The 27,901-nt window shown below is 36.7% G+C and overlaps 1 protein-coding gene across 1 annotated transcript in view; it reads right to left on the bottom strand.

The window, feature by feature from the left end:
• The window catches only part of prkn (parkin RBR E3 ubiquitin protein ligase), a 154,624-nt gene that overhangs the window by 98,775 nt on the left and 27,948 nt on the right, over positions 1 to 27,901 (bottom strand). Inside the window, 3 exon segments of the mRNA XM_051126514.1 lie at positions 642 to 800; positions 803 to 857; positions 19,239 to 19,402. Of these exon segments, the coding sequence (XP_050982471.1) occupies positions 642 to 800; positions 803 to 857; positions 19,239 to 19,402 (378 nt within the window).

Raw genomic sequence — 27,901 nt, 5'->3', positions numbered from 1 at the left:
AAGACCCTTCTTCCTCGACTGGGACTGTTTAGAGCCCTTTGAAGCTGCATTTAAACAATTATATGAAGAAAAATCCCAATATGCTTTCCTCAAAAACCATAATTTCTTTACGACTCAAGACAGAAGGACATGAATATCTTGGATGACAATGGGGTGAGTAAATTATTTGTGAATTGTTGTTCTGGAAGTGGACTTCTCCTTTAAAATACTCCGTCATTTTTGGTCATACAGGTGAGAGTAATATGTCTTTCGAACTGTAAAGACTCTATGTTTATTTGTGTGCAGTTACAATAACAACAAAACATTGCACGTCATTTGACTATTAGAGGGCAGCCCTAGTCATAATGTATTGTAGTCATAATCATAAGCCCTAGTCATAATAATATTGTGCAAAGAAATGTGCAAAAATAAGTAAAGCGTTAGTATTTTACAGCCACTAGTGTTTTGTTGGAAACTGCAGTGAACTGTATCTTTAGTAGCATTTAGACACCAAATGATAAAAAAAAATACTAAACATTCTCCTCCTAGTGCTCTTTCACTAGTATAAAGCACCAACTGCCACTTTATTTAAAATAGATTTTATTTACAATCAAACATATGCACAAAAAGCAACAACACAAACCCAGTCCTACACCCTGTACCTGTGTGTCCAACGGAGTTCGCCTGTCTGGACACATCTGTCTCCAGAATGACAGCCAGGCCTTCAGACGCATTGGTCAGACGGGAGCCACTGAGGTCGAGTCTGGTCAAGCTCTCCATCCCGCCGTCCATCCTCTGCTCCTGAACCAGCTCAGAGCGCTTGAGGTGGATGGGGGCAGAACCACATGAACCGTGCTCTGCTCAGGGAGATCGCAGCCCTGTCACAGAAGAGGACAAACAGATAGTACTCTCACACTCTTCACAAGAGCCTCATCCATGTTTAATACCACTATACTTCAGGAATTCTGAAACGTTTTTAGTTTGTGACCCATTATGTACCACTATATCTGTTATTATACACTTTAGAAACTTCTACACTTCTACAGGTTTGTGCCCCATTTTGAGTAGATTAATTATCATATAGATGTAGAGGTGGTCGCTGTTTTCATGTAAATTAGATTTTATAATGATTACGTTTGTAATAGTTCTCAGTGGTGCACTTAACATAACCACTTAATAATTTATAGCAATTATTAATGGAAAAACTAAATGTAGAAGCCCATATGAGAAAAATAAGTGCTCAAAACGTGATTTTCTGGGACCATCCACAGCGGCAGTGATATGAATAGTAATTCTACGGTGCTGCAGTCTCAAAAGCGCATTATGAGAGGATCTTTTCATCCTGTTGTCTTTCATTTCTGTCTCAAGCATGAGGAAAGAAAGGATCAAACTTTGCCGTCGTAAGTACCTTCACAAATTCAAGTAATCAAGCTGGCACATACGCCGCAGACCGGTGGGATTGTGGTGCACAAAAAAACAGGCAGAGAGAACAAACATGCCAATCACTGTAAGACACTGACAAAACGCTTGTATATCACAGAGAGTGTAGGAAAGATAAAGGTAAAAACAGTATTGTTTGGAGCCGGCAGAAAAATGACAAAGATATTATACAGTATGAGACGCACTTTAATACTGTACAATTCCCTTAGGTATTCATTTGATTTCAGAAACATAGTCCCTTCATTTCCTTTCTGGATATGACTAAAGATGCAGTCTTGTTGCATACAGATGTGGATTGATGAAAATGTTCATAACTTTTTTTACTGCATCTTTACTACATCCAATTTAAAACTCAACAGTGCGTAAATTATTATATTGGTGGATATAAACATAAAAAGATTCAAAATAAAATTCTTCATTTAGTAAAAAAACAAAATAGATCAATAAACACATTATAAATTATTTAAATGGGTCAGATCATCTTTAGACAATGCTGGCAAAAAATTATCAAAAGATATACCAAACCATTTTCATAAAGTGGGTTAATGAGTTTGACAAAATTTGCACAAAATCCACACAAGGCTAATGCTTTAGCGGATTCTGATTAAACTTGGTATGTGTTATACCAAGCATGATAAGGGCAAAAAGCATTGAGTTTATTGAGTATTTTTGGCACAGCGCCACCTACTGGTCAAAAGATATAACAAATTGACATTTTTGTTTATATTTTTTTTTCTGAACAGTTTGACCATAGATTCCATATATATTATTCATTTTAAGCATGGACCATTTCAAATTTTGTGGTAAAATGCTGTATTTTTCAAACGCTTTAACGTATCGTTGATTCTAATGAATCTTAAAGAAATTCAGCATACAGATAGAAGACAGTCTCATCATTAACCAGAGCAAATTTGGAGTCTCTAACTCAAACTCTCTAACGCCACCAACAGGCCAAATTTGTTTCTGTTAATAACTTGAACTGTAAGGTCTAAAGGCAAAATATAGATTTTTTCTTCTTCTTCTTTTGATTCATAGGTTCATACAGAGTTGAATGCATACACAAATTTTAATTTCTATGGTCTAGGGTTGTAACGATATACCGATAAACATTTGCATATCTACGGTTGTAAAAAAAAAAATCTCACCCGTTCAAATGCAAATGATTTTTGCTCAGCTGCTTCACTCTGCATTCACTTGGATGCACATATGTACAGATGTGTCCCAGTGCAGTTGTGAACATGGAATTTACAGTATAAACAGGGATGTCACGTAAACAGTTCGTCCAATTTTTACCAAAATTGGCTTGGATCATCTATACAGCATTCTGGCAAAAAAAATTATCAAAAGATTTTTCATATATCAAACCAGTTTCATAAAGCGCACTAACGAATTTGTTTAAGTTTATGCAAAAAAGCACATGAGGCTATATCTCTGCAGTGCTTTAGCAGATTCTAAATTGGTACGTGTTATAACAAGCATGACCTGAGGGCACATAAGTAGTTTTTCACCACCTACTGGTCAAAAGATATATTGACATTTCTGCTTATGACTTCTAACCAGTCTGGCCAAAAATCATAAGACTGGTCTTGTTAGATCTGGAACATTTTTATTCATTTTATCTCTGTTGTGCTTGGCACCTTTATTGCTGCTTGCAGCTTTATTTATTTATTTACATATTTATTTATTTAGTTATTCATGCTTACAAAAGTTTAATGCATGAAATTATATTCATTATTTAGACCATGCTAATTTATACACCAATGATTAAAATTGCAATGATTCACTTCTTTTAGTGATATTTAAAGTAATAGTTGAAAAATCTTAAGCAATATACTATTTGAATTTTTTTTTAATACAATGACAGTTTATAGTGACTATAGTGATCTGCCGATATGCAAATAACAAAATGTTTCTTCTTAAAAACATCTAGAAATGTATTATGATTTTTCCCCTTTATTGAATTTTATCCAATTTTTATATCACGTGGATTCAAACGCCAATTATGTAACTGTAATACGCTAGCCATTTGATGTTTCTTCCATTTGTTGGGTAGAAGCCCTTTTCTAGATGGAAAACAGCAGAACGTTTGATGCAAATCAGACAAACACATTCCTTTAAGAGAAAACCTCTCTGACAGGGAAATGGATCTTTTGTCTGAAACCGTCTTCAAACAAGCATTTATTTTTGGTGTTAGCAAAAACAACATAGACAAAATAAAAGATGTGAATCTCATCTTGTCCATTTTCCCCAGTAGTCACTGAGGGTTGATTTTTCAATGGCATGGCATAAATTAAAGAAAGACCCTCTCGCTCCAGGTGAGCGAACCACCAGCTAAGCCTTATCGCACTTTCCTGCCATAAAGGAGGCTTCTAATACAGGCTGCAACAAAGATGAGCTGCATGCTGGGAAACGAAGCGGCCATAGCAACATTACGCTGGATCCTTATCGAGAAATGCAGGAATGGAAATTAGCATTGATCATTAGTTACATGATGGATGCTTTAAAGACCGCTGTGACATAAAATATGCTGGTCAATATCAATTTAGTTGCACGGCAGTGCGTTTTTGACTTTGCATTTGTATTTCATGACAAAAATATTAAACAACGGCGCAACAGTGAAGATGACCCTTCTGATTCCAACGGTACGTCTACAGTCTATACACGCGATAACCTCTAATTCACATTAATGGAGCTGGCAGTTTTCCTGATAACTCCTGTTCTCAGTGGAAAGGGTAAAGCTTTGGGCAAAAATAACACTGCAAATGCACTCTGAGATAAAAAGCAATTTCCAGGACGTGAACTTGTGACATTTAGAAAAAGCATTGATCCAAACAAAAACACACACACACACGCAATGTGAAAGCTGAGCACAAAACTAAGAGACGGGAAAATCGGCCATAACCTAAGAATGTAGTCTCCCCGGCAAGTGCATTTGATATTGTCAGCCGCCTTGACGCCGACATTTATTTATGCTTTTTTTTTCTTGTTCACATTTTAAATTCCAGATACTTCGGGGACAGAGCGGGGCTTGTATTCCGGATGAGCAGAAAGTGCCTTCATTTTACACACGTGACCTTTTTCAATTGAGACATTCTCTTGGGGGAGCCTGATCAACAAGTCAGTCTTTTAAAGACAGGGACACTGTGCATTAGCAATGACTTGGTTCTTTAAAGATACGCAGTGGATGAATTTCAATGCTGAAAGCACGGAGACAATCAATTTGTCTTTCATCCGGAATCATAAGCAGCCCCAGAGAGTCTGGACACTTTCTCAAGGTCATTTATGGTCATATAGCTGGCATCAGGACACAACCCATTCATCTATATTTCATCTTAAAGTGACACTGGATTAGCTTAGACTGTGAGCTGAATGCCAACACGGCATGATTAGCAGACAGTTTGTCTTAGAATTAAAACTGAAAGTTGAAAAATGAATGTGCCACAAAACTTGGTCCTGCTGTAGAGGTGACAGCTTAACAATTGCAGCGTTACTTTCAAGAATTATATTTTACTTCTAAAAACGTTGAACACAAATAGAGAAATTCTAAAAAATGTGCAAGTTCCAAATTGGATAAAACAACACAATAATTGTGGTCTTTACATCTAGTGCACTTTATTTTAAGTCTTCTTTGTGTGAGGACAATACATAGTATTACACCATTATTTACTGAAAAACCTGGTCTTGTAGCTCTCAAATCCCATTTGCACTTATGGATAAATTGGTGTCCTATCACAGTGTTATACTACAACATCATGGTCTTGCTCTCATCATGGACTCTGGAGCATTTGGACTCGGACTAGACTCATCTTCGGCTTCCTGTCTTGACTCAACCTACTCAAATCCCTACTTTTACTCAAACACAAATGAACTGCTTTTGACTACAACACTCCTACTTTAATCACAATGAAAGTGTGTAGTGACCAGTCCTCAAGTAAAGTCCTTAAGCTAAAAAAAAAAAGTGGTCCATACATTTATTGCACTCTATTTTAAGCTTTCTAAAAGCTTTATGTGAAGACAATACAGAGTGTTAAGCCATTATTTACTGAAAAACCTGGTTTTGTAGCTCTCAAATCCCATTTGCACTTCCGGATAATCGAAACTGGTGCATCACACAAGAACCTATGGTAGTGTTGTAGTACTTGAGTGCCTCTCAAGTATGAGACCACATTTTCATGATCTTGCTCTCGTCATGGACTTGGGAGCATTTGGACTTGGACTTGACCCTTCTTCAGGTCCCTGTCTTTATTCAGACTCAACCCACTAAAATTGCAAGTTTGGACTCGAACACAAGTGAACTTGTTTTGACTACAACACTCCTACTTTAATCACAATGAAAGTGTGTAGTGATCAGAAGTCCTTAAGCTCCAAAAAGGACAAAAATGCACCATAAATGTACATTTAGTGCTCTATATTTTAAGTAAAGCTTTGTGTGAGGAAAGTATATAAGTTAAACTATCTGGTCTTTGTAGCTCTCAAATCCCATTTGCACTGTTGTAGCATTTGCGTCCGTCTGGTGTCAGAGTCTTGTCATGGACTCTGGAGTATTCTGACTCAGTCTAGACTTGGACTTGACATTCTTCTGATCTCCATTTTGATTCTGACTCAACCCCTTAAGGTCTTGGCCCAGACTTGTATTTGAATGAGCTGGTTTCAACTACAAGACTCCTACTTTAAACACAATAAAAACATGTAATGATGATGGGTTCACAAGTTCCAAAAATGACAAAAACGACTGATAGACCTGGTCTTGTAGCTCTCAAATCAAATTTGCACTTTCGGATAATCGAAATTGGTGCATTACACAAGAGCTTATGGCAATGTTGCAGTACTTGAGTCCATCTTAAGTCCATGACCGTGACCATGGTCTTGGTATTGTCATAGACTCTGAAGAATTTGAACTCTGTCTAGACTCAGACTTGACCCTCTTCAGGTCTGTTTTTATTCAGACTCAGCCTACTGAAATCAAGGTTAAGACAGTGTCTTAACTATTTGTCTGACTAACTAGCAATTAACCAAAGGGTAATCATTATTATTTTTTGGATTCAGCTTAGACTAATTTACATTTTTAACATTTAACATTTTACACTCTGACTTGATCCTCTTCAGGTCTATTTTTATTCAGACTCAGCCCATTCAAATCAAGACCTGAACTCAAACACAACTGAACTGGCTTCAACTTCAATACTCCTACTTTAATCCCAATGAAAGCACCAAGAATGCACCATAAAAGTGGTCCATGCATCTAGTGCACTGTATTTTAAGTTTTCCTAAAGCTTTGTGTGAGGAAAGAACATTAAGTTAAGCCACTATTTATTGAAAAAAACTGGTCTTTGTAGCTCAAATCCCATTTGCACTGTTGTAGTATTTAAGTCTGTCTGGTGTCAAAGTCTTGTCATGGACTCTGGAGTATTCTGACTCAGTCTAGACTTGGACTTGACATTCTTCTGATCTCCATTTTGATTCTGACTCTACCCATTAAGGTCTTGGCCAAGACTCGTATTTGAATGATATGGTTTCAACTACAATACTCCTACTTTAAACACAATAAAAACATGTAATGATGAGGGGTTTACTAGTTCCAAAAATGACAAAAATGCATGGTGCACCTGGTGAAAGATGCTTCACAGATTTCATGCACTTCATTTTAAGTTTCATGATTAGGGTTAAACCATGATTTATTGAAAAACCTGGGGCCAGTTGTATAAACTTAGCCTCTGTGTTAAGACTGTGTCTTAAGAGCTAGTTTGACCAACTAGCAGTTAACCAAGGGGTAATCAGTCTTATATTTCGGATTCTACTTAGACTAATCTAAGTTTTTATATAACCGAATTTTAAAAATTTTAACCAGTCCTAAAGAAAAAAATAGATGACTAACTTTTAAGATTAGTCTAAGCCTTTTATGCAACCAGCCCCTGGTCTTGTAGCTCTCAAATCCCATTTGCACTTCCGGATAATCAAAATTTGAGCATCACACAAGAACCTATGGCAGTGTTGTAGTACTTGAGTCCTTCTCAAGTCCGAAACCACATTTTCATGGTCTTGCTCTTGTGATGGACTCTGGAACATTTGGACTCGGTCTAGCCTCTGACTTGACCCTCTTCAGGTGTGTTTTTATTCGGTCTCAGCCTACTAAAATCAAGACCTGAACTAAACACAAATAAACTGGCTTCAACTTCAATACTCCTACTTTAATCCCAATGAAAGTGTGTAATGACCGAGAGTCCTCAAGCTTCATGAATGCACCATATAACTGGTTCATGCATCTAGTGCACTATATTTTAAGTTTTTCTAAAGCTTTGTGTGGGGAAAGTGCATTAATTTTAACTATTTATTTATGCAAAACCTGGTCTATGTAGCTCTCCAATCCCATTTGTACTGTTGTAGCGTTTGAATCCGTCTGGTCTTGTCATGGACTCCGGACTATTCTGACTCAGTCTAGACTTGGACTTGACTTTCTTCTGATCTCCATTTTGATTATGACTTAACCCATTAAGGTCTTGGCCCAGACTCATATTTGAATGAGCTGGTTTCAACTACAATACTCCTACTTTAAACACAATTTAAACACATCAATGAAAGTTTTCATGTCTTGCTAGTGACTCTGGAGCATTTGGACCTCAGACTCTGCTTCATGAATGCACCATAAATCAAGACCTGGTCCATGCATCTAGTGCACTATATTTTACGTTTTCCTAAAGCTAAGTGGGAGAATAATACATGAAGTTAAACCATTATTTATTGAAAAATCTCAAATCCCATTTGCACTGTTGTAGCATTTGAGTCTGTCTGGTGTCAGAGACTTGTCATGGACTCTGGAGTATTCTGACTCAGTCTAGACTTGGACTTCACATTCTTCAGGTCTCTGTTTTGACTCATGACTCAGCCTACTTAAATCTTAGCTTGGACTCAAACACAAATTTGAGATTACAACATTCCTACTTTCTCAAGCTTTCTCAAGTCTTGGCCAGACTATTTGAATAAACTGGTTTTGACAACAATGCTCCTACTTTAAACAATAAACATAACAATTGGTTTGAGAGAGCAAAAATACATAAAGATAAACCTTTTTTCTGAAAAACCTGGTCTTGTAGCTCTCAAATCCCATTTGCACATCTGTATCAAACTTGCTGCATCACACAACACCCTATGGCAGTGTTGTAGTACTTGAGTCCATTTCAAGTCAGATACCATATTTTATGGTCTTATCATGGACTAGATTCAGACTCAAACCCTCTTCAGGTCTTGTTTTTACTCAGACTCAACCTACTTAAATCTTAGCTTGGACTCAAACACAAATTTGAGATTACAACATTCCTACTTTCTCAAGCTAAATAAAAGTGTCCATACGTTAACTGCACTATATTTTAAGTTTTCTAAAAGCTTTGTGTAAGGAAAATACATTACGTTAAACCATTATTTGCTGACAAACCTTCTTGTAGCTCTTGTAAGGTCTTCTTGTGGATTCAGGAGCATTTAGAATTAGTCTAGACTTTTTTTTTTAGACCAAGTTTTACAACACTTGGTGCTAGGCATCTTTAAGTCTGAATATGTGAGTGCAAATTAAATTTAAGAGCCAAGTTATTCAGTAAACAATTTTTTTTTCAGCTAAGATGAAAAAAAAGACTTATAGCTTATAAGAAAATAGTGTGTAACAGTACTTTTACAATACATCACCCAGATCAATGTTGTTTTCCTCAGAAGAAAAGAATATAGGTTTAGAATAACATTAATATATTCTCATTTTTACTCTTTCAAGCAAATGCTTGCTGGCATGTCTGTCAAAACTGGAAATGACCATGAAAAACGTACATTGTAATACCATATAATAGAATTTAATATAATATAATAAAACCCCACTTTCAAATTAGCATTTTATAAAATCCCCTATTAAAGCACCACTAGGGAGCCAGTTAAAATCCACTCCGTTAGTTCTATCAGAGATGACTAAGCATCTTTGGAGAACACTGACAATGTGAGTTGGGCTCTGCTGAGACACTTCCCTATGTAGACAGATGGTGTTGAGAGCTGGGCTAGAAGACACAGGGCCTGAGAGGACACCGTGACTAATATGAGCCGGGAGTTTCAACTACCTCAGCACTTCATTTTGCAAAAGTGGGGAGGACCGACAGCAGACTGAATCTCCAGGCTGGTTTTCAGTGGCAAAACTGGTAAATCAAGGGCGTCTTGCCGGTTAAGCTACTTAAGTCTAGGACAACATCAGCACACCATCACATCCTCTTTGAAACCGCCACAGAACCACATTAAGTATTTACAAGGGGACTCCGTCCTTGCGATGCATTGACCAAGCATTCACGTTTGAATACTTGCGTTGAGTATATTTTTGGCCCGAGCAAACACGTGGCGCAAAGCTGAAATAAGATGGTGATTGGCTCCTTGGTGAGGCAGCAGGCAAGGGCGAAGATGACTCTTAGACAGGAAGAGTCCTTGAAGCTGAATGCATGTTGTAACCTTCAGAGCACTGGCGTTTATCTGTATTGCTCCTTCAGAGAGTGTGGAGAGCGTGAAAGGAGGGGGACGAGACAGAGAGAGAAATGGGGGAGATGAGCACTTTGGAAAATAGAGGTAATAACAGTGAGCAAGCCAATGGGTCAGAGAGGAATACAAAAGAGTGAGAGAAAAGACATACAAAAACAACACTGAATAGAGCAATAGATGCATACAGGAAGTAAAAAAAAAAAAAAAAAAAAAAAAAAAAAGTGAAAGAATGACAATCCAATCTACAGGTAAAGAAAAGGCACAGACAAAACACTGACAACAACATTAACTCTCTTGAAGGAAATCACTAAGAATGAACTACAGCCACTTGTAGCTTTGGTTTTTTGCGCATGCTGTTTACATTGTTTTAGCGCCTGATTTGCTGAAAGAATTATGCAAATAAGGTGACAATACAAACAAGCCAATAAAATCTGCCGAGTCCAATTTACACAGTGCAGCTCCCCAACTTGCAGGTTCTGAGCGCTAAATTGTGGTGGATGCAGCAGACTGTCACAATCTGACATACTTTACTGTGACTCTGTTTTAATTCTAGAATTTATTAAAGTGCCTCTATTATGCCATTTTTAAGGTTCCTAATATTGTTTTGGGAGTCTCCTACAATAAGTTTACATGCATGCAAGGTCAAACATAATTTTTGTTTTCTCAAAATACATATTTGATATCACCTCATTTTCCAACACAGTCTCACTCCTAACTCGTCATATATTGACGCTTGGGCAGGACCCTTTGGCATCAATTTTTGAAGCTCGAGGTACCCCTTTAGCATCACTTTTGGACGTGCAGCATCCTCCATTAATTTCAATTGTTTGCCTTAATTTAATAGTTTTCATCCATTTGTAAAAAATATAAATAATTTTATAGAAATGTACATGTTTATTGGAGTACCTAACCCACCCCTACCCTAAACTTACCCACTTCTGAAACATAAAACATGTAACAGGCAAATATAAGTATAGTCACAGATATTTATTGCAGAAACTGACCATAAACAAGCAGTATAAAAGCTTTACAAACAAGTCATGTTGCATTCCGAGTCTTTCTCAATCCAAATGATATGTTTATATGAAAAAGAGAGTAAAACATAAGGTTTTAATCGCTGAAAATGATCACGCTCCGGTAATGCGCTCACATTCAAAAAGATACTCCCAAACATTAGCATGACGCAATCGGTCACGAGACACACAAGAGCCAATGGCGTTTCACAACCAAAGGCTGACGTAATGCTTCTTTTGCCAGCATTTTCTGAATTTACGCACAGACAGACTGAGCTTTACGGCGGACGGAGACAGCGATCGTGTCTATTCGCTGGAAGCAGTACAAAATTCAGTCTCTCTAAACCCTTCCTTTCCGTGAGCCTACTCTGCTCTGATTGGTCAGATGGCCCAGTCTGTTATAATAACTGTCTATCGTATACAGCACGTGTCAAAAACGATACACATCGCCGTAGTTCCGTATTTTGAACGCTCGATAGAAAATATAAACTCTATAAATCTCTTATTTATCATACTTACAGGTTGTGGAGGTGCGATTTGGATTATTAATGACTCGTTCGGATTGGTCAGAGTTGATTCTTTATTTTGGAAGACAATAACTTTATTTATCGTGCACTTTCGGCTTTATAGATTTGCGGATCATTTACATTCACATACAGCTACATTACACACTGCATGAAAAGCAATATTGAAAATAGCATAATAGGGATACTTTAAAAATGTGAATTAGCTTTTATTTTATATTTAGTTTAGTTTTGGTAATTTTATTATGCGCTTTTGACTTTTTAATTAGTTTTATTTTAAATATTTCTATTTATCTTTAATTAATTATTATTATTTTTTTTTTTTTTTTTTACTAATTTTAGTACTTCTGCTTCAACTAAAACATTATTTAAAATGTTTATTTCAGTTAAATTAAGATTCTCATCTTATATTTATTTTATTAGAATCTGACATACTTTATTGTGACTGTACCAGTGTTATTTATATATTGTTACAGTATTTATTAAATTTTGAACATGCTTTTATTTTTTTTAACTTTTTTGTTATTTTTAATTTTTTTAATTATTTCTATTTAGCTATTATATTATATTATATTATATTATATTATATTATATTATATTATATTATATTATATTATATTATATTATATCATATTATATTATATTATATTATATTACTATTTAGCTAATAATAGTTGTCTAGTTTCTCATTGTCATTAGGTTTAAGTATTTGGTACCACTTTAATATAGGGAACAATTCTCACTAATAACTAGTTGCTTATTAGTATGCCTATTCATAACATATTCGCTGTGTATTAGTACTTATAGAGCAAATATTCTGCATGACCATATTCTACATCCCCAATCCTACCCAAAACCTAAACTTAACAATGTCCTTACTAACTACTAATAAGCAGCAAATTTGTATTTACTGAGGCAAAAGTCATAATTAATGGTTTATTAATAGCTAGAATCAGACCTTAAAATAAAGTGTGACCAAGTATTTAAGCTAATATTTATTTTATTACTTGTTATGTTTTCCATCTAATATCTATTTTATTTTATTTAATGAAAACTACTATATGTATATATATATATTTATATTTAGAGCAAAAAAAAAAAAAACAGCACAGGACTGCACAGCATTACTACCCCAATGTGTGTGTCAGAATGTATTTATGATGCCTCATATTATTGAGGGTTGAGTATGTATAGGAAGCTCAGTAAGTTTTGGAAACGTGTCTGAGTCTTGAGTCTCAAAGGGAGATGAAGAGCACAGGCCAGCAGCTCCACACGCTCATCACAAACAAACAGAGTGACAAGGCAGCATAAGGTGACCACAAGCTCAGAAATTAACACTAGGAAAATGTGAGTAAAAACTTGGCAAGTGTTGCATGGTTGAAATGTGTATGGTTCATGTTTACGTGAGAAAATTATTAAGATACAAACAGTCATTTAACTCAAGAAAGGTTTAGTGAGTAGTGCTGTTTTTTCTGTTTATTAAAAGCTAAATGTCAAAACAAATTAGGCTAAAGATGTTCTTTCACTAAGAACAGCAATTCAAAAAGAGCAAATACCTGAGTAAAATAAAACAGTAATATTTAATTGTGCTAAGCAGATTTAATGAAAATGTATTTATATCTAAATGTCTGTTTATATGTATAAAACGTATGACTGGCACAGAGCATGTGAAATTAAAGATGAGTTGATTACAGCATCACAGACTGTGAGTGAGAAACACATATATAACGTGAGACCCAGGAGCTATGAGCTGTGCAAATAACCTATTAGCCGGTTACACTCTCCAGAAACACTCAGTACAACACACACACACACACACACACACACAAGGCCAACTCTTTTTAATTAGTGCGAGTTTTATCTGTGCTTCAGTAAATTCACTGCACAATGAAGCAGTGGGAAATATGGATGAGAGACGTGTAAATTAATTTTGAGAGAAGATGAGAGCTTATTAAAACAAATTGAGTAAATATACAGCATATTGATTCCACACAGCAAGGTGACAACCTGCTGCTGGTGTCAACACTTAAGAGCCACTCGAGAATAGAGCAGCGGGAAAACACAAGGATTCTCACGCAATTTACTGACTCACAAAATTGTTCGGGCTTGTTTTCTGCATGTTTCAATTTTGTGAAAACACAATGCCGTCCAAAAGTTTGAGATCAGTACGATTTTCAATGTTTTGTTAAAGAAGTTTCTTATGCTCATCAAGGTTGCATTTATTTGATCAAAAATCCAGAAAAAAACTGTAATATTGTGAAATATTACTTTAATGTAAAATAACTGTTTTCTATATGAATATATTTTAAGATGTAATTTATTCCTGGGATGCAAAGCTGAATTTTCAGCATCATTACTCCTGTCTTCAGTGTCACATGATCCTCCAGAAATCATTCTAATATGCTGATTTGTTACCACTGTTGCAAACAGCTGCTTAATATATTCTATAAATATATTCAATATATATTCAATAAATACATAATATATAACGTGATTTTTTAGGATCCTTTAATAAATAAAAATGATCAAATAAAAAGCATTTATTTAAAATTAAAATTTTTTGTAACAAACTACAATTTAAACGCTTGTGGTCAGTACATTTTTATTCTTTCTTTTTTTGAAATAAATTAATACTTTTATTCAACAAGGATGTGTTAAATTGATAAAAAGTGACAGCAAAGAATTACAAAAGGCAGAAAGCACATATGTTTCCAGAATTGATAAGGAATGTAACAAATTTAGCATATTAGAATGATTTTTGAAGGATCATGTGACACCGAAGACTGAAGTAATGGCTGATAAAAATTCAGCTTTGCATCACAGGAATAAATTATATTTTAAAATAGAAAACCATTATTTTTAATTGTAATAATATTTCAGAATTTTAGTGTTTTTCTGTATTTTGATCAAGTTAATGCAGTATTGATGAGCTTTAAAAAATATTAAAAATCTTAATGATCCCAAACTTTTGAACACCAGTGTGTATATGGCCACACACAAACTGCCATTGCAAACTCAGTTTTGATAAAAAAAAAAAAAAAAAAAAGCACTGTTCGAATTTACTAAAGTCATAGTTCATTTGTAGTCATTTCCCTTTCAGACAAAATGTATGGAAGAAGAGTATTTAAATGAATCATAAAAAGACTGATTTGAACGGCAATTGCTTATCATGGGGAGGTAAGCTATTTTCAACATTTACAGGGGTCAGTCTGTGATTTTATTGCCGTGTTTTTCTCCCATGACCTGCATATAAATCCCCAGCTAAATTACGTGTTTTTTTGTGTGTGTTTTTTTTTTTGGGGGGTTTGGGGGTGGCGTGTGGTAACTGCCATCTGAATCCACATCTCTGAGTTTACAAGAAGAAATCGATTCAGAATTCACTGTTTAAATCCTCTTAAATCCACTGTCGAACACTGTATGGTACTATAACTTGCACTTGACTTTTTGCATGCATATTTATTACTGAAATTCTAGAAAGTATTTACAAGAACAATATTTCATAACTGCTCCTCCACAGAGAGTAATTTCCTTGCACAGATTTTGTCATCACACTAAAAACTGTTTGGTTTGAAAGTGACTTCTGTGTGAGCTGTGCTTACAGTATGCTACCATACTGATAGCAGATAATGGATCTTTTAACCTGCAGAAATTGCAACTGTGACTGCATCGTAAAGGGGACATCAGATGCCCATCTTCCACTGTATGATTCTTTAGGATCTTCATGAAATGTCTGCAACATACTTTGATAAAATTCCCCAATGCCTTGTAAAACAACACCATTTTGCCTTGTCAAAAACAGAACTGTTCAAAACAACCCGTTTCAGTGCATGTCTCTTTAAATGTTTATGAGCTCTGCTCACCCCGCCCCTCTCCTCCGTTTATTTAGTGACACGTTAAAACTAATGCATCCTCAGTGGCTCTGATGTCGGGAGACAACAATGTCCTGCATTGTGGTTGTCACTAAAGCCTCTTGAGTGCAGAGAAAATGGTGGACAGCGTACAACTGGCTGAGGGCGGAAATATGCTAATACGGGACAGTCCATCAGTGGTCATGGGCGGGGACTGAGCGGTATGACGTCATACTGCTCAGAAAATCAAAATGGCTTGATAATTGAGACTTTAAAAAAGGACTGAATGGATTTGTATCCATTGTAGGGTGGTTGTGTCCACACTGCTAAGAGATATTTATATGCACCATGTAACAGTACATTTTGCATGTCCCCTTTACAGCCGATTCACACGAAAGACAGAAGACACTTCGGTGGGTTTTGTAGGATCAGTGCCATTGGTGTCTGGTGGTGTTGTTGTCAGAGCTCATTTTCACTGATTCTCTGCACATCTACCATATAGGTGGATGTCTTACACCACCACTTTGTCCAACACAAAAGCAGAGAACAACAGTGGAGAAATGTAATGCCTTCAAGTCACATCCGTATTTATGAGATGAGAGCCATTAACAGCACCACAATGGCGTAATTACCAGTGAGACATTTTCTTTTTGTGCACAAACCTTGTGAGTTGAGGGCATTTGGAGAATCATCCTAAATTACAGATTCACAAAACAAGCAAATTGGTATTATTGATCAAAATTACTTTTTCTTTGTGAATGCTGACAATTACAGTATTCTGCAAACTTTTGCCAATTTATGAGGTGGCAACCTATACAAAACTACATTTCCCATCATTCCCAGTGCAGCATAAGCACAGATAAAGCATCGACTTCAAACTTATGAATTGACTGTTCCTGGTGCAGGAATACTTCCACTTCCTGACAAGCATTTGTATTTACAAATGTTTGTCAGGAAGTAGAAGACTGAGAAAGAAATATGAAAATGTCCATTTTATTCTAAAGAGCTTGAATGGTCATCACACTGCAATTAAACTTCAGAACTCAAAAGTAGGAACTTCCTGGCAATGACATAAATCATCTTTATAGCATCTTTAGAGACAACCACAGCTCTAAATGTCAGTTCTGTCAATCAAAACCTCAAGACTATAAACAAGCAAACGTGTAAACTATCCAAGTGTGTACTATTTTCTGCTGATTTATGAGCTCTAGCGTGATTGAAATATTACTGTAAGTACCATAAATGATGAGCGCATGATTTTCTGTGGAGTTATGAAGTGGAATGCTGTGCTCCACACAGCATCTGCTACAGCTCTCACACACAGCAGGAGTTTCATCAGTGAAAATGAGGTACCGTGAATCACAAAAATGTACTGTGCTTTGTTCAGACTCTAGAGGCAAAAACGAGACAAAACCTGACTTTGACATATGCACAGAAGAGCACAAGACTGAATGTCAGAAATATGCTTCCATATTTACTGCAGGGAGAGTCAAGATTGAAATATTCCCTTGCCAAACTTGTAAGTACAACAGATTTCAAAATGTGGAGCATCAGAGCATCTTCTGGAGCATCAGTGAGCGTTTAAACTTTCTGTAATAGTTGCATATGAGTCCCTCAGTTGTCCTCAGTGTAAAAAGATGGATCTCAAAATCATACAGTCATTGTTGGAAAGGGTTCAAATACACAAAAATGCTGAAAAAGCACAGAAAACGTGGGACCTGAAGGATTTTTCTGAAGAACAGCAGGCAGTTTAACTGTTCAGGACAAACAAGGGACTCATGGACAACTACCAATAAACAAAAAAACATCTGTGGATCATTCAGGTAACAACACAGTATTAAGAATCAAATGTATGTAAACTTTTGAATGGGGTCATTTTTATAAATGCAACAATTATTTTCTCTTGTGGACTATATGTAAATGTCTTTTATGTAAAATATCTTATTCAGGTTTGTACTACAAAAAAATAACATGCATTTTGGTAAAATAATTACAATTTTGCAGATTCTGCAAGGTGTATGTAAACTTTTGACTTTAACTGTATGCATACACTATCATTTAAATGTTTGAGATTGGAGGAATATTTTAAAATATTACTACAAATTAAACTAATCCATTTTAATATATTTTAAAATAGAATTTATTCCTGTAATGCAATGCAGAATTTTCAGCATCATTACTCCAGTCCTCAGTGTCACAGTGTCAATATGCTGATTTAATTTATTTAATTTGGGAAGCATTTCTTATTACCATTTATTTGCACTTCCAGGGGTCCTGTGTCAGCCAAGCAACTGCCATTGAGATCCCTGCTAATTTCAGCAAATTGCTTTTTGTATCTTTATTGTAGTCCTCTTTAGCATGAATGTGTGTGGACAACAAAAGTGGCTCTAAATGCTGCAGCTTGTGTGTCTGGTTTAATGCATAATTAAGAAGGTCAGGGTTAATGAAGCACTGCGGACTAAAGTTCAGGAGATCCTTTGGCTCGGTTTACTCTGACAGAGCCCCCATGGAGATTTCCTCATTCACAACGCTGAGAAAGAACAAGTGAGCGAGAGACAGACTTTGTAAAAGCAAGAGAAATAGTGAAAATTGATAAATGGAAAGCTTTGTAATAACAAGTTGAACACTCGGGCTAAAACAGGGCACACTTTACAAGATGCTCTCTTAATGGCAAAGAGCGACCTAATTATCCAAACACAAATTCAAAGAGAGTGAGAACGATAAAGCAAACCGTTCTGAAAAAAAAGCACACTTAATTGCACTGAATGTACACTTGTAGTGTATTTAAAAAAAATTCAAAATTTAAAAACTGTACTTGCAGATAGCATAAGATTAATTAAATACAAGGTCACTTATTTTGATGTGTTGACTAACATACCAAAGCACATGATCATAGTTTTAACTGTAATGTTTTTCAATATTAAATTTATACTTAATACAGTTTAAATATCTTTTAATAATTCCAATTTCATAATTACAAAATGAATAATTATTTAAATACAATACAGGGTTTAAAAGTAATGACACTAACATATATTTTGTTTTACTATCCATGCTTGACATTACATTCGGCAGTAAACCAGTTAAAGGGTTAGTTCACCCAAAAATGAAAAATAGCCCATTATTTACTCACCCTCCATGAATCCTAGGTGTATATGACTTCCTTCTTTCAGACAAATCCAATCGGAGTTATAATAAAAATTATCCTGGCACTTCCAAGCTTTAGAATGGGAATGGGCAGGTGTTAGGTTTTAGGCACTTTTTTATGGATGGATGAACTTTATTAAACTCGTTTTGGACTGATGAAGAGAAACACTGCCGTGATAAAGCTTGAAAGCGCCAGGATATTTTTTAATATAACTCAGATTGGATTTGTCTGAAAGAAGGAAGTCATATATACCCAGGATGTATGGAGGGTGAGTAAATACTGCGCTAATTTTCATTTTTGGGTGAACTAAACCTTTAACCATATTTCAAATTCTTTAGAAGCATACTTCTTAATACTTCTTAATATACTTAATATTGCATTTAATATAAAGGGATAGTTCACCCAAAAATGACCTTGTTCATCTTCAAAACACAATGCGCAGAGGAGACTGACACAGAGGAGAAGAAATTGTTGAATTAAGGTGTTATTTTGGTTTTCTTTGTGACAACATCCTTACTATCTTTCCGGGCCTTGAACATGTCCTGTCTATACAGGGTCAGAATGTTCTCGTATTTCATTAAAAATGTCTTAATTTGTGTTCCAAAGATGAACGAAGGTCTTATGGATTTGGAACAACATGAGGGTGAGAAATTAATGACAGAATTTTCATTTTTGGGTGAACTAATCCTTTAATTACAACTAAGAAGCAAGTGTCTAAAAACATTCATTTCACACTAAAGTTTTTTTTTTTGTTTTTTTTAAGCATTATTTCCGTAATAAGTATTCTAACCTGAAGTGTGGATTCATTGCAGAGCTCTCGTCCAGCAAAGATGACCCGCAGTCGATCAGGCTGTACTCCCTGTAAACGTCCCACCGTCTCTTTCAGCTCAGCTACACTCGCACCTTTTTCCAGCTCCACTGGGAACCCATGGCTGGAGTTAAACCGCACATATACTAAGAAAACAGGAGAGACAATGGAAGAGATTTTGTCAAATCCTGATCATTTTTAAAGACAGGCAATAGGTTTTCCCATGATAGTCTGTGAAATGTCAGGATATGGGGTACACAACAAGGCATAGGTTATATTTAAACAGCATAGGCCTATATAGCTAACAAAAAAAAAAAGTTTTGGAGTCAAAAGCAGGTCACTCTTTAAGTACGTCGTCATGAAACCAGCCTTGAGGTCAAATAGATTAATATCTTGCCTTTGATATTAACTGCCTCAATTTTTGCCACTGTTTTTGCATGTGGATTAAAATTAATGCGCATACACTCTGATGCAAGAGGTCCTTATCAGTACATAAACACCAGTGCGCAGCTTGACATCCCAAAATAATGTGGAGTATGCAACAGAGCCTTAGAAGAACAAAGCTGTATCAAGCTTGTAAATAAATCACAAACTAAAAATTAAATGCGAATTAAATATTTATTTGACTTTTATTACAGTTATTAATGCTATGTACCATTTGGGGGCCTCTGTGTACCACCGATGGTATGATCATTAGTTTGAGAACCACTAGAGTAAAGAATATGGTATAGGTTATAGAATATAAAGATAAAAGGTATAGAACAGACAATAGGATATATAACCTTTATGTTTATGGGGTGTAATATGATCCTAAGTCCTAAACATGAGACAAAAATGAAAAATGAAAAACATTATCACTCACCCTTGTGTCGTTCCAAACCCGTACGACCTTCGTTCACCTTTGGAACACAAATTAAGATACTTTTGATGAAATCTGAGAGCTTTCTGACCCTGAATAGACAGCAACGCAACTGCCACATTCAAGGTCCAGAAAGGTTGTAAGGACATTGTTAAAATAGGCCATGTGAAATAATGCTACAAAGCTACAAAAATACTTTTTGTGTCCAAATATCATCAAAAATATCTTAATTTGTGTTCTGAAGATGAACCAGGACCTTACAAGTTTGGAACGACATAAAGGTGAGTACTTAATGACAGATTTTTTTTTATTTTTGGGTAACCCAAACCCTAACTAGTCCTTTAAGCATTTAAAATTAACTCATAGCCCTACAGTTTAAAGCAGCTTGCCCTCCTGTCAGATATGTGTGCTATTTAATGCATTTGAGACATGTCTCTTACATCTTACAGTTATATCCTTATCTGTAAATGTTAAAAAGTCAAATGAGTATTTTACTTTTGCATAAAATCATCTCTGACAGCAAGCGAGTCTCTATTAAACTTCACAGACTAAAAAAAAAAAAAAAACAGTGGGTGTTTTTAATGAGGTGTATCAACAGGATACACAGTAGAGAAAAGGCAATAGGGTACAGAGAGCATTTAGGCTATACAAAACCTGACAGAAAGTAAAACAGTTGAGACGAAGCAATTAAACAGCACAAAAATGCAGCAGACAGCATAAAGGCAATGCGTAAAAGCACCAGACATGCAAAAAAAAAAAGACAGAAGTCAAAGATAGGACAAAACAGGTGACCGACAGACACAAAAGCGCCCCATGTTAACATTCAGTCTGTGCTGTCCCTCCCCTAATAAACACAACCCTGTTCATTAAGATGACTGCGATTTGCTGCAGAAGGACTTTTTCTTGTTATCATGTGGGCTTATTATTTTAATTGAAATGAGTCAACCTTTTCAAAGACCCCAGAGGCGCAGAGATAAACTCGGAAATGGAAAAATGACTGATATTAAAGAAAAAATCCACATTAAAATTGCACATTACAGAAAAAATGGAAAGGGCGAGAGGAAGGGTATGGAGGTGTTTGCTCTCCACACTCAAGTAATTAGCTCCAATTAAACATTTGTCCTGATTGGATTTGCTTATAATGGAATGTGTCAATGCACTTACTGTACAGTGTCGTCACAAAACAAGTCAGTTTGGTTATACAATCCAGTTGTCACTTCTGTTTATATCTGAACTGTGTGTGAACAGAAACATATTTAGCTTTAAAATAGGAATGACAACCATTTTGCCTTTTTTTTTTTCTCAGAAACACACAAAGAAAGAAAGTGTGTGAGAGAGAGATTTGGTCATGTAGACTCAATATCACTCAGCCATAGCTTTTCCTGGAAATTGCATCCGGTGATATTGTTGACTTAAGCACAGAGGGGGCAATGCTTGCACTGATTGCTACTAAACGACAAAAGCTGAGGGTCTTGCAACACTCTTTAAGAGGGGTTTGAGTGATTGCTTGTTGTTAAAGCGTGACATTCTCTAATAAAGGCATTCTGTTGACCACATTTGAAGACAAATGACACTTGAGCCAACAGCAGGCTAAAAATACAACAAATCATATTGGAGAGACGGGACAAGGACAGAGAAAGAAACCTGCACTTGGATGGTTTGGAGGACTGAAAACGAGCAGTTCTGGATTCAGTATGGTTAGTTCACCCAAAAACACATATTTTGTTGTCATTTAGGGGAGAGTGGGGTAAGTTGAGCCAGTGGGTAAGTTGACTCACCCCCTGTATCTTGGCAACTGTACACTGTCTTATGAACATGTATTTTGGAATCACACATCATTTCTGCCAGACTGTGAAAAGGAGAAACACATGGGATGAGTGGAAGGCTCTCATTTACTTTAAAAACTGTTTCTGGCAAAGTAAAATGTTAGCATAACAGATACATCAAAGCAAATTTATCTAGGTCTAAAAACTATTTATGATGCATATAGGTGATTTAGCAATGCATATAGGTGATTAAACCATGCAATTAATTTACCTAAATATTAACCTGAATTGGTAAGATAGCTAGTTTTTTCCAAAATACTAGCTATGGGGCAAAGTGAGCCAAATGCTATGGGGTAAGTTGAGCCACGTGTTTAATGTGATATTGCACATCTAGTATTCAATTTTTATTTAATTTTAGTAAGTTTAGTCTGTGGCAAGGTTAATACTAAGGTTTTCAACATATTGTTTCAGAAATGCCAACAATTAAAAACTGAAAATAAAACTTCATTTGACTGGTTTTATTTTAAGTTAGCTTTAGGAAAAGAAATATGATGGTTTGTACAATTAAATTTGATAATTAAGTTTTTAAAAGAGGTAAATTATCTTTACAATTTCACATGGGTTTGAATCAGATTCAGTCAGATAGTCAGTCTGCACTCCAGATGGTTCATCTTACCCACTGTTTTGGGTCAACTTACAACAAATTGAGCCAAAGGAACATGTTTTAATAAAGAGCCATAATTTTAGAACCCTTAGTCATGTATACATTCTGAAAACGTAAAATGACCGGAAACATCCTAAAATTATTTTAGATACTTTCATTGTACTTCTGCCTCATTTTCCCTTATCTTGAGGACCACATAAGTAAAAAATGGCTCATCTTACCCCACTCTCCCCTACTCATCCTCATGTCATCTACTCACAACTGCTTCCTGAAACTGTAGTAACTTGTCACACATACATTGTACGAACTATGCTATTTTAATATAGAACCATTTTTAATGCGTACAACAGATAGTGGAGTAACAACTTTTGCAGATTAATCGGTTCATTTAATTAGTCCACACAACTTGGTGGTTATGGTTTCTGTGAACTATGGTTTTGGGAAACAGAAATTGCAGCTATAATTTCTGGAATCCAGTGTTGTGTTGGGCCCATTATCTTGTTTTATTTTTAAAGAGGAAGTCATACACGCTTGGAACGAGGCAAAGGTAAGTAAATGATGACTGATTTTACATTTCTGGGTGAACTATCCTTTTAATGTCACAATACATTCATTGTCTTTTTAAAATATGCCTCTTCCTTTTTTATTACGCACAGTACTGCTCTATTTCTTTATGCTGTATCACACTAAGCAGGCTTTAATGTCGGGGCAACTGGTCTATTTCCATTCAGACTATTTCTACTGATTACGCTAAGAATAGCAATGACTACGCTGACAGTTGAGACAAAGATAAGCCCGTACTGAGCGCAGAGCCGCAGTCAGGGCAGGTCGGGGGTGACGTGTGCTGTCGTGCTGATTTCCATAATGTCTCTCATTGTTTTGTCTGCCTTCCAGGAGGATAACAAATGAGTAAATTCCCCCTTTGTCATGTTTCATCACAGCAGGAGTCAGTTTTGCAAGCGCATCTCGACGTGCCTGGACTGTCAGAGTTTTTTCGACAGTCAGCGAGAGTGACAGAAAGCAATCATTACTGCGCACTGGGCCAGATTGCAGAGCAATGAGGCCAAACTATAGAAGACGACATTCTACCCCTAGTAAGTTAAATTTGTTTACTACCCTGTGACTTTTTTTTTAAAAGCCACAGATTGACTGTGGTTACAGTGGTATGAAGGTACACATGCCACTGATTCTGGGTCCAAATGCCCTTTTTAAATCACAAAAGCATGCAACTGTGCTAATATGCATTTACAATATGCTCTAATACTACCAACAAATCATGATCCTCAGTTAAAACCAGTTTGGACCCAGTTTGGATCCATGATACCTTTCCAGTTTAATTTGAGAAATTCCTTTTTCTTTATACGCATATTATCATGCAAGCACTTTTCATTCAAAGATACAACACGATTCAGATGTGCACTCAAATGAATCAGCCAGGCCAATGCAATCAGCAGAGAAGCTGCTGAGGCGAGTTTTAAACAGGCATCCAGGTGATCATCAGTTCAGGTTGAGCGGTATTTGGATGTGGTTATCTTCATGTGGGAAAATGCTGTCTCACACAAGTATGTTAAGCCAAACAAGGCTGTCAAGGTTCAGTGCACCTCTTCTGATGTTGGGATATTTTCTCTCATCGAAGTTCCAAAAATGTCCCGCAGAAGCTCTGCCTTCATCTGAATGTCAGACTGCAGCAATAAAATTTCATCCTCCAGGGCAGATGCGTTCATTTGGAAAGCTGACGCAATGTTTGACGCCTGTGTACAGTTGCTGGGAAATGTGGAGTACTGGTCATGAAACTGAATCGGATCTGAACTAATCACAGAAATAGACAAAAGCAGTCTGCTTGAACATGCATATTATATGTTTGCATAAGTATAGTGACAAATCTGCTCAAATAACTCACTTCTACTGTACACAGCATCCAAATATTCACATTGTAAGGTGGAATAACTGGTTGGAACTGGCTGGAAATCAAACCCATGCCTTGACCTTGGGATTGTTGCTCCCAACCAGCTAAAAGCAACTAACAAGAACATTAAGCCCCAGTTCTGCAGCTCCCATTACATTTGCTATCTGAAACCTCATGTCTAGGTTTCATTGGACCATGACAGTGGAAATTGCCTGAACCATCTAAAATAAATTTGTGTTAAGAGTAAACCGAGCACAGGGTAAAGTGAAAATAAATAAATAAATGGAGAGATTGAGAGAGATGCATATAGAATGTGTCTACCTGAACGAAATGTGCAGGTGATGGAGAGTCTTATTGAATCTTACAGAATGTGTTCCTGCAGTTTTAAAAGGATCTCGCTGGAAATTGAATCTTTCAGATGTTTGGCTTCAGTTCCTTGAGTGCACCGATCAAACACTTATTTACCGAACATAAACCCTCAATTCATTCTGGTTTACTGTGAAATGTCATCCTTTCATACTTAAGAAAAGGACCAATGTGATGTGCTCAAACAAGGCAAATGACTCAAAGACGTAGATGCAGAAGATTCTAATTTCCATTTGATTTACAAAAATTGTTGCCTTTTTGCCTGTGCTCTAGAATAACACCCAGAATTCAGCATGAAATGAAAGATGACTTTTAGGGTTCTGTCGCTTTGGTCTGACAAGCTAGTGGTAAGGGTGCTTTGACTGCAATGCTTAAAAAAATCCTGGCTTTAAGGCCCATTCACACCCTCATATTTGAAGGGTTAGTTCATCCAAAAATGAAAATTCTGTCTTTAATTACTCGCCCTCAAGTTGTTCCAAACCTGTAAGACCTTTGTTCATTTTAGGAACACAGATTAAGATAACTCTGATGAAATCTGAGCTTTCCAACCCTCCATAGACTGCAACACAACTACCACGTTCATGGCCCAGAAAGGTGCTGGACATCAGTGGTTCAGCCGTAATTTTACAAACGAGAATAAGAAGAAAACGAAAAACAAAAACAAAAACGAAAAGAAAAGAAAAATAACAACTTAATTCAACAATTTCTTTTCTTCTGTATCAGTCTTCAATGCACACTTATGAAAATACCAGGATGTTTGGAACAAATTAAGGGTAAGTAATTAATGACAGAATTTTCATTCTGGGGTGAAGTAACTCTTTAAGCTGAGATATCTTGATAACTTAAAAAAATTTATGTCAATTTGACATTCTACATTTTTATATTTAGTGTTTTTATTATTTTAATTACAATTTCTGCATGTTAATATGACGTTTAAAAAAATTTAGGACTTGGGGGCATGTATGGGTCACTAACTAATTTTAACATGATTTCCTGTTCCTGGATCATACTTACTTGAACAACATATGAGTATATGGGCAACACAAATTGATGCTGCTCAATCAATCATGGAATCTTACCACTGCGACTCTACCTTAGCGTTTTCTATTTTTCAATTATTTTTATATTTCACAAATTGTTGGTCATTTCTGAACTTGAGCTCAGCCTCCCTGAGGTCCCTAAACTTCTTGTATTTTTGATGTCCTTTAATAATATTTTCACAAATTCCACCTTTTTCTGACTGCTAGCTCCCTCTGTCATAAGGGACTGAAGGCCTGTCTATATAAACTTACCTTGTTTACTTGACAAAATGAAAGGCACTATAAAATGACAGCATGGATTCCCCTGCCAGGGAAGTTCTTAGGACAGAGGTCTTCAACCCTGCTCCTGGGGACCCACTGTCCTAAAGAGCTTGAGTAGCTGCTTCAGCTGCATTTGATTAGGGTTGAAAATACACATCCAGGTGTTCTGAAGCAGGCTGGAAACACATTGCAGGACAGTGGGTCCCCATGAGCAGGGTTAAAGACCTCTGGCTTAGGGAGGTTTGCAATTGTATGTCTAAAAACAAAGTGGAATGCACCCTAATAATCTCGAAGACCTTTCTTAGCTTGTTCAGGTGTGTCTGATTAGGGTTGGAGCTAAACTCTGCGGGAAAGTGGGCCGGAGGGCAAGAGTTGCCTACCCATGGGTTGAAGGCAGTATTGCAGTAATACTCAAGACAAGACTCAAGTCTGAATTCTAGATTATATTTTCATGATCTTGATCTTGTCATGACGGGCTTTCATACCATGTAGTTCTAGGAACTCAGCTCTAGCCTGGTGGTTCCTAGAAAACCAATTTTTTCCTCGGGCCGTCTTCCTGGTTGCATTTGCACTGGTAGCAGGAACTCTGAAGCGACATCTTTATTCTTGGCATTTTCAAACGTCAACAAACGAAGTAGGAGCTAATTTAGTTCCCTCTTTCCTAGAACAAAATATGTTCCTAGTTCCTGCAGTGCAAACATGGTAAAAAGTGGGCACTTCCGCCAATAGTTCTGGGAACTATGAAAAGTTTCCTCCAGTGCAAAAGCCCCTATGGACTATGGGTCCATTTTCCTGCAGAGTTCAATTCCTACCCTAATCAAACAAATCTGAACAAGGTAATCAAGGGCCCTATCATGCACCCGGCACAAGTGCTTATTGCTAGTTTCAGCCCGACGCACTTATCATTTTCACGTCCTGCATCCCATTGTTTAAATAGCAAATGCATTTGCGCCCATTTGTGTGCCCATGGGTGCACTAGTCAGAAAGCAAACTGTGTTCAGGTGCATTGTGGGCGCTTTGCTGTTTGGTTTCACTTTTGCCTTCGAAAATGATCACGTTCAGCAAGGAGAGGAGAGGATGGAAAGAGGGTGCACAGTAACTCATTTGGGGGGCTCGGCCCGTAAATGCCCCCCCGCTCTCTGGAGAAGCGTTTAGTCTTTGTTCTAGCAAATTCCGCCATGGCACGAGTGCAACTGGCTCTTAAAGGGAATGGGAGATGAGACTCTGGTTGGTTCAATGCATGTTAAGCCCAAAACACACCCATGACTCATTAGGAGAATAGGGACAACCCATTTTTCCAGTCCTTAGCAAAAGTGGATTCAGACACGCCCTAAGTGCGTCTGGGCCGTGCACTATGCACCTAGATCGTTAAAATAGGTCTTCAGGATCACTAGAAAGTTACAGGCAGGTGAGTTTGATCAAGGTTGGAGTTAAACTCTGAAGGAAAATGAATCTCGTGGGCCAGAGTTGTGAACCCCTGGACTAGAGTAGGGGTTGTCCAGAAACAAGTTTGGACATTCTTTGACTAGGGCCTATTCTGGGTCTTAACTCAAGACTCCCATGGAAACGCTTTGTGGGCTGAACCAACCTGCATATATGATCTGCTCTGTATTATTGTGTTTCTGGACAGGTGCATGCTCTGTGGCTTGTGTGACACCGGTGCAAAACCAGACTGAATTGCTCATACCCTCTTTAGGTCTCTTTCTTAACTCAGACTTGAACCTTTTCTATTCTCAGTCTTGTCATTGACTATAACCCTACTCAGGTCTTGGCCTAGTCTTGG

Source organism: Labeo rohita, chromosome 13 (genome assembly GCF_022985175.1).
Source record: "Labeo rohita strain BAU-BD-2019 chromosome 13, IGBB_LRoh.1.0, whole genome shotgun sequence".
Lineage (NCBI taxonomy): Eukaryota > Metazoa > Chordata > Actinopteri > Cypriniformes > Cyprinidae > Labeo > Labeo rohita.
This window is presented reverse-complemented; position numbering and strand designations above follow the sequence as displayed.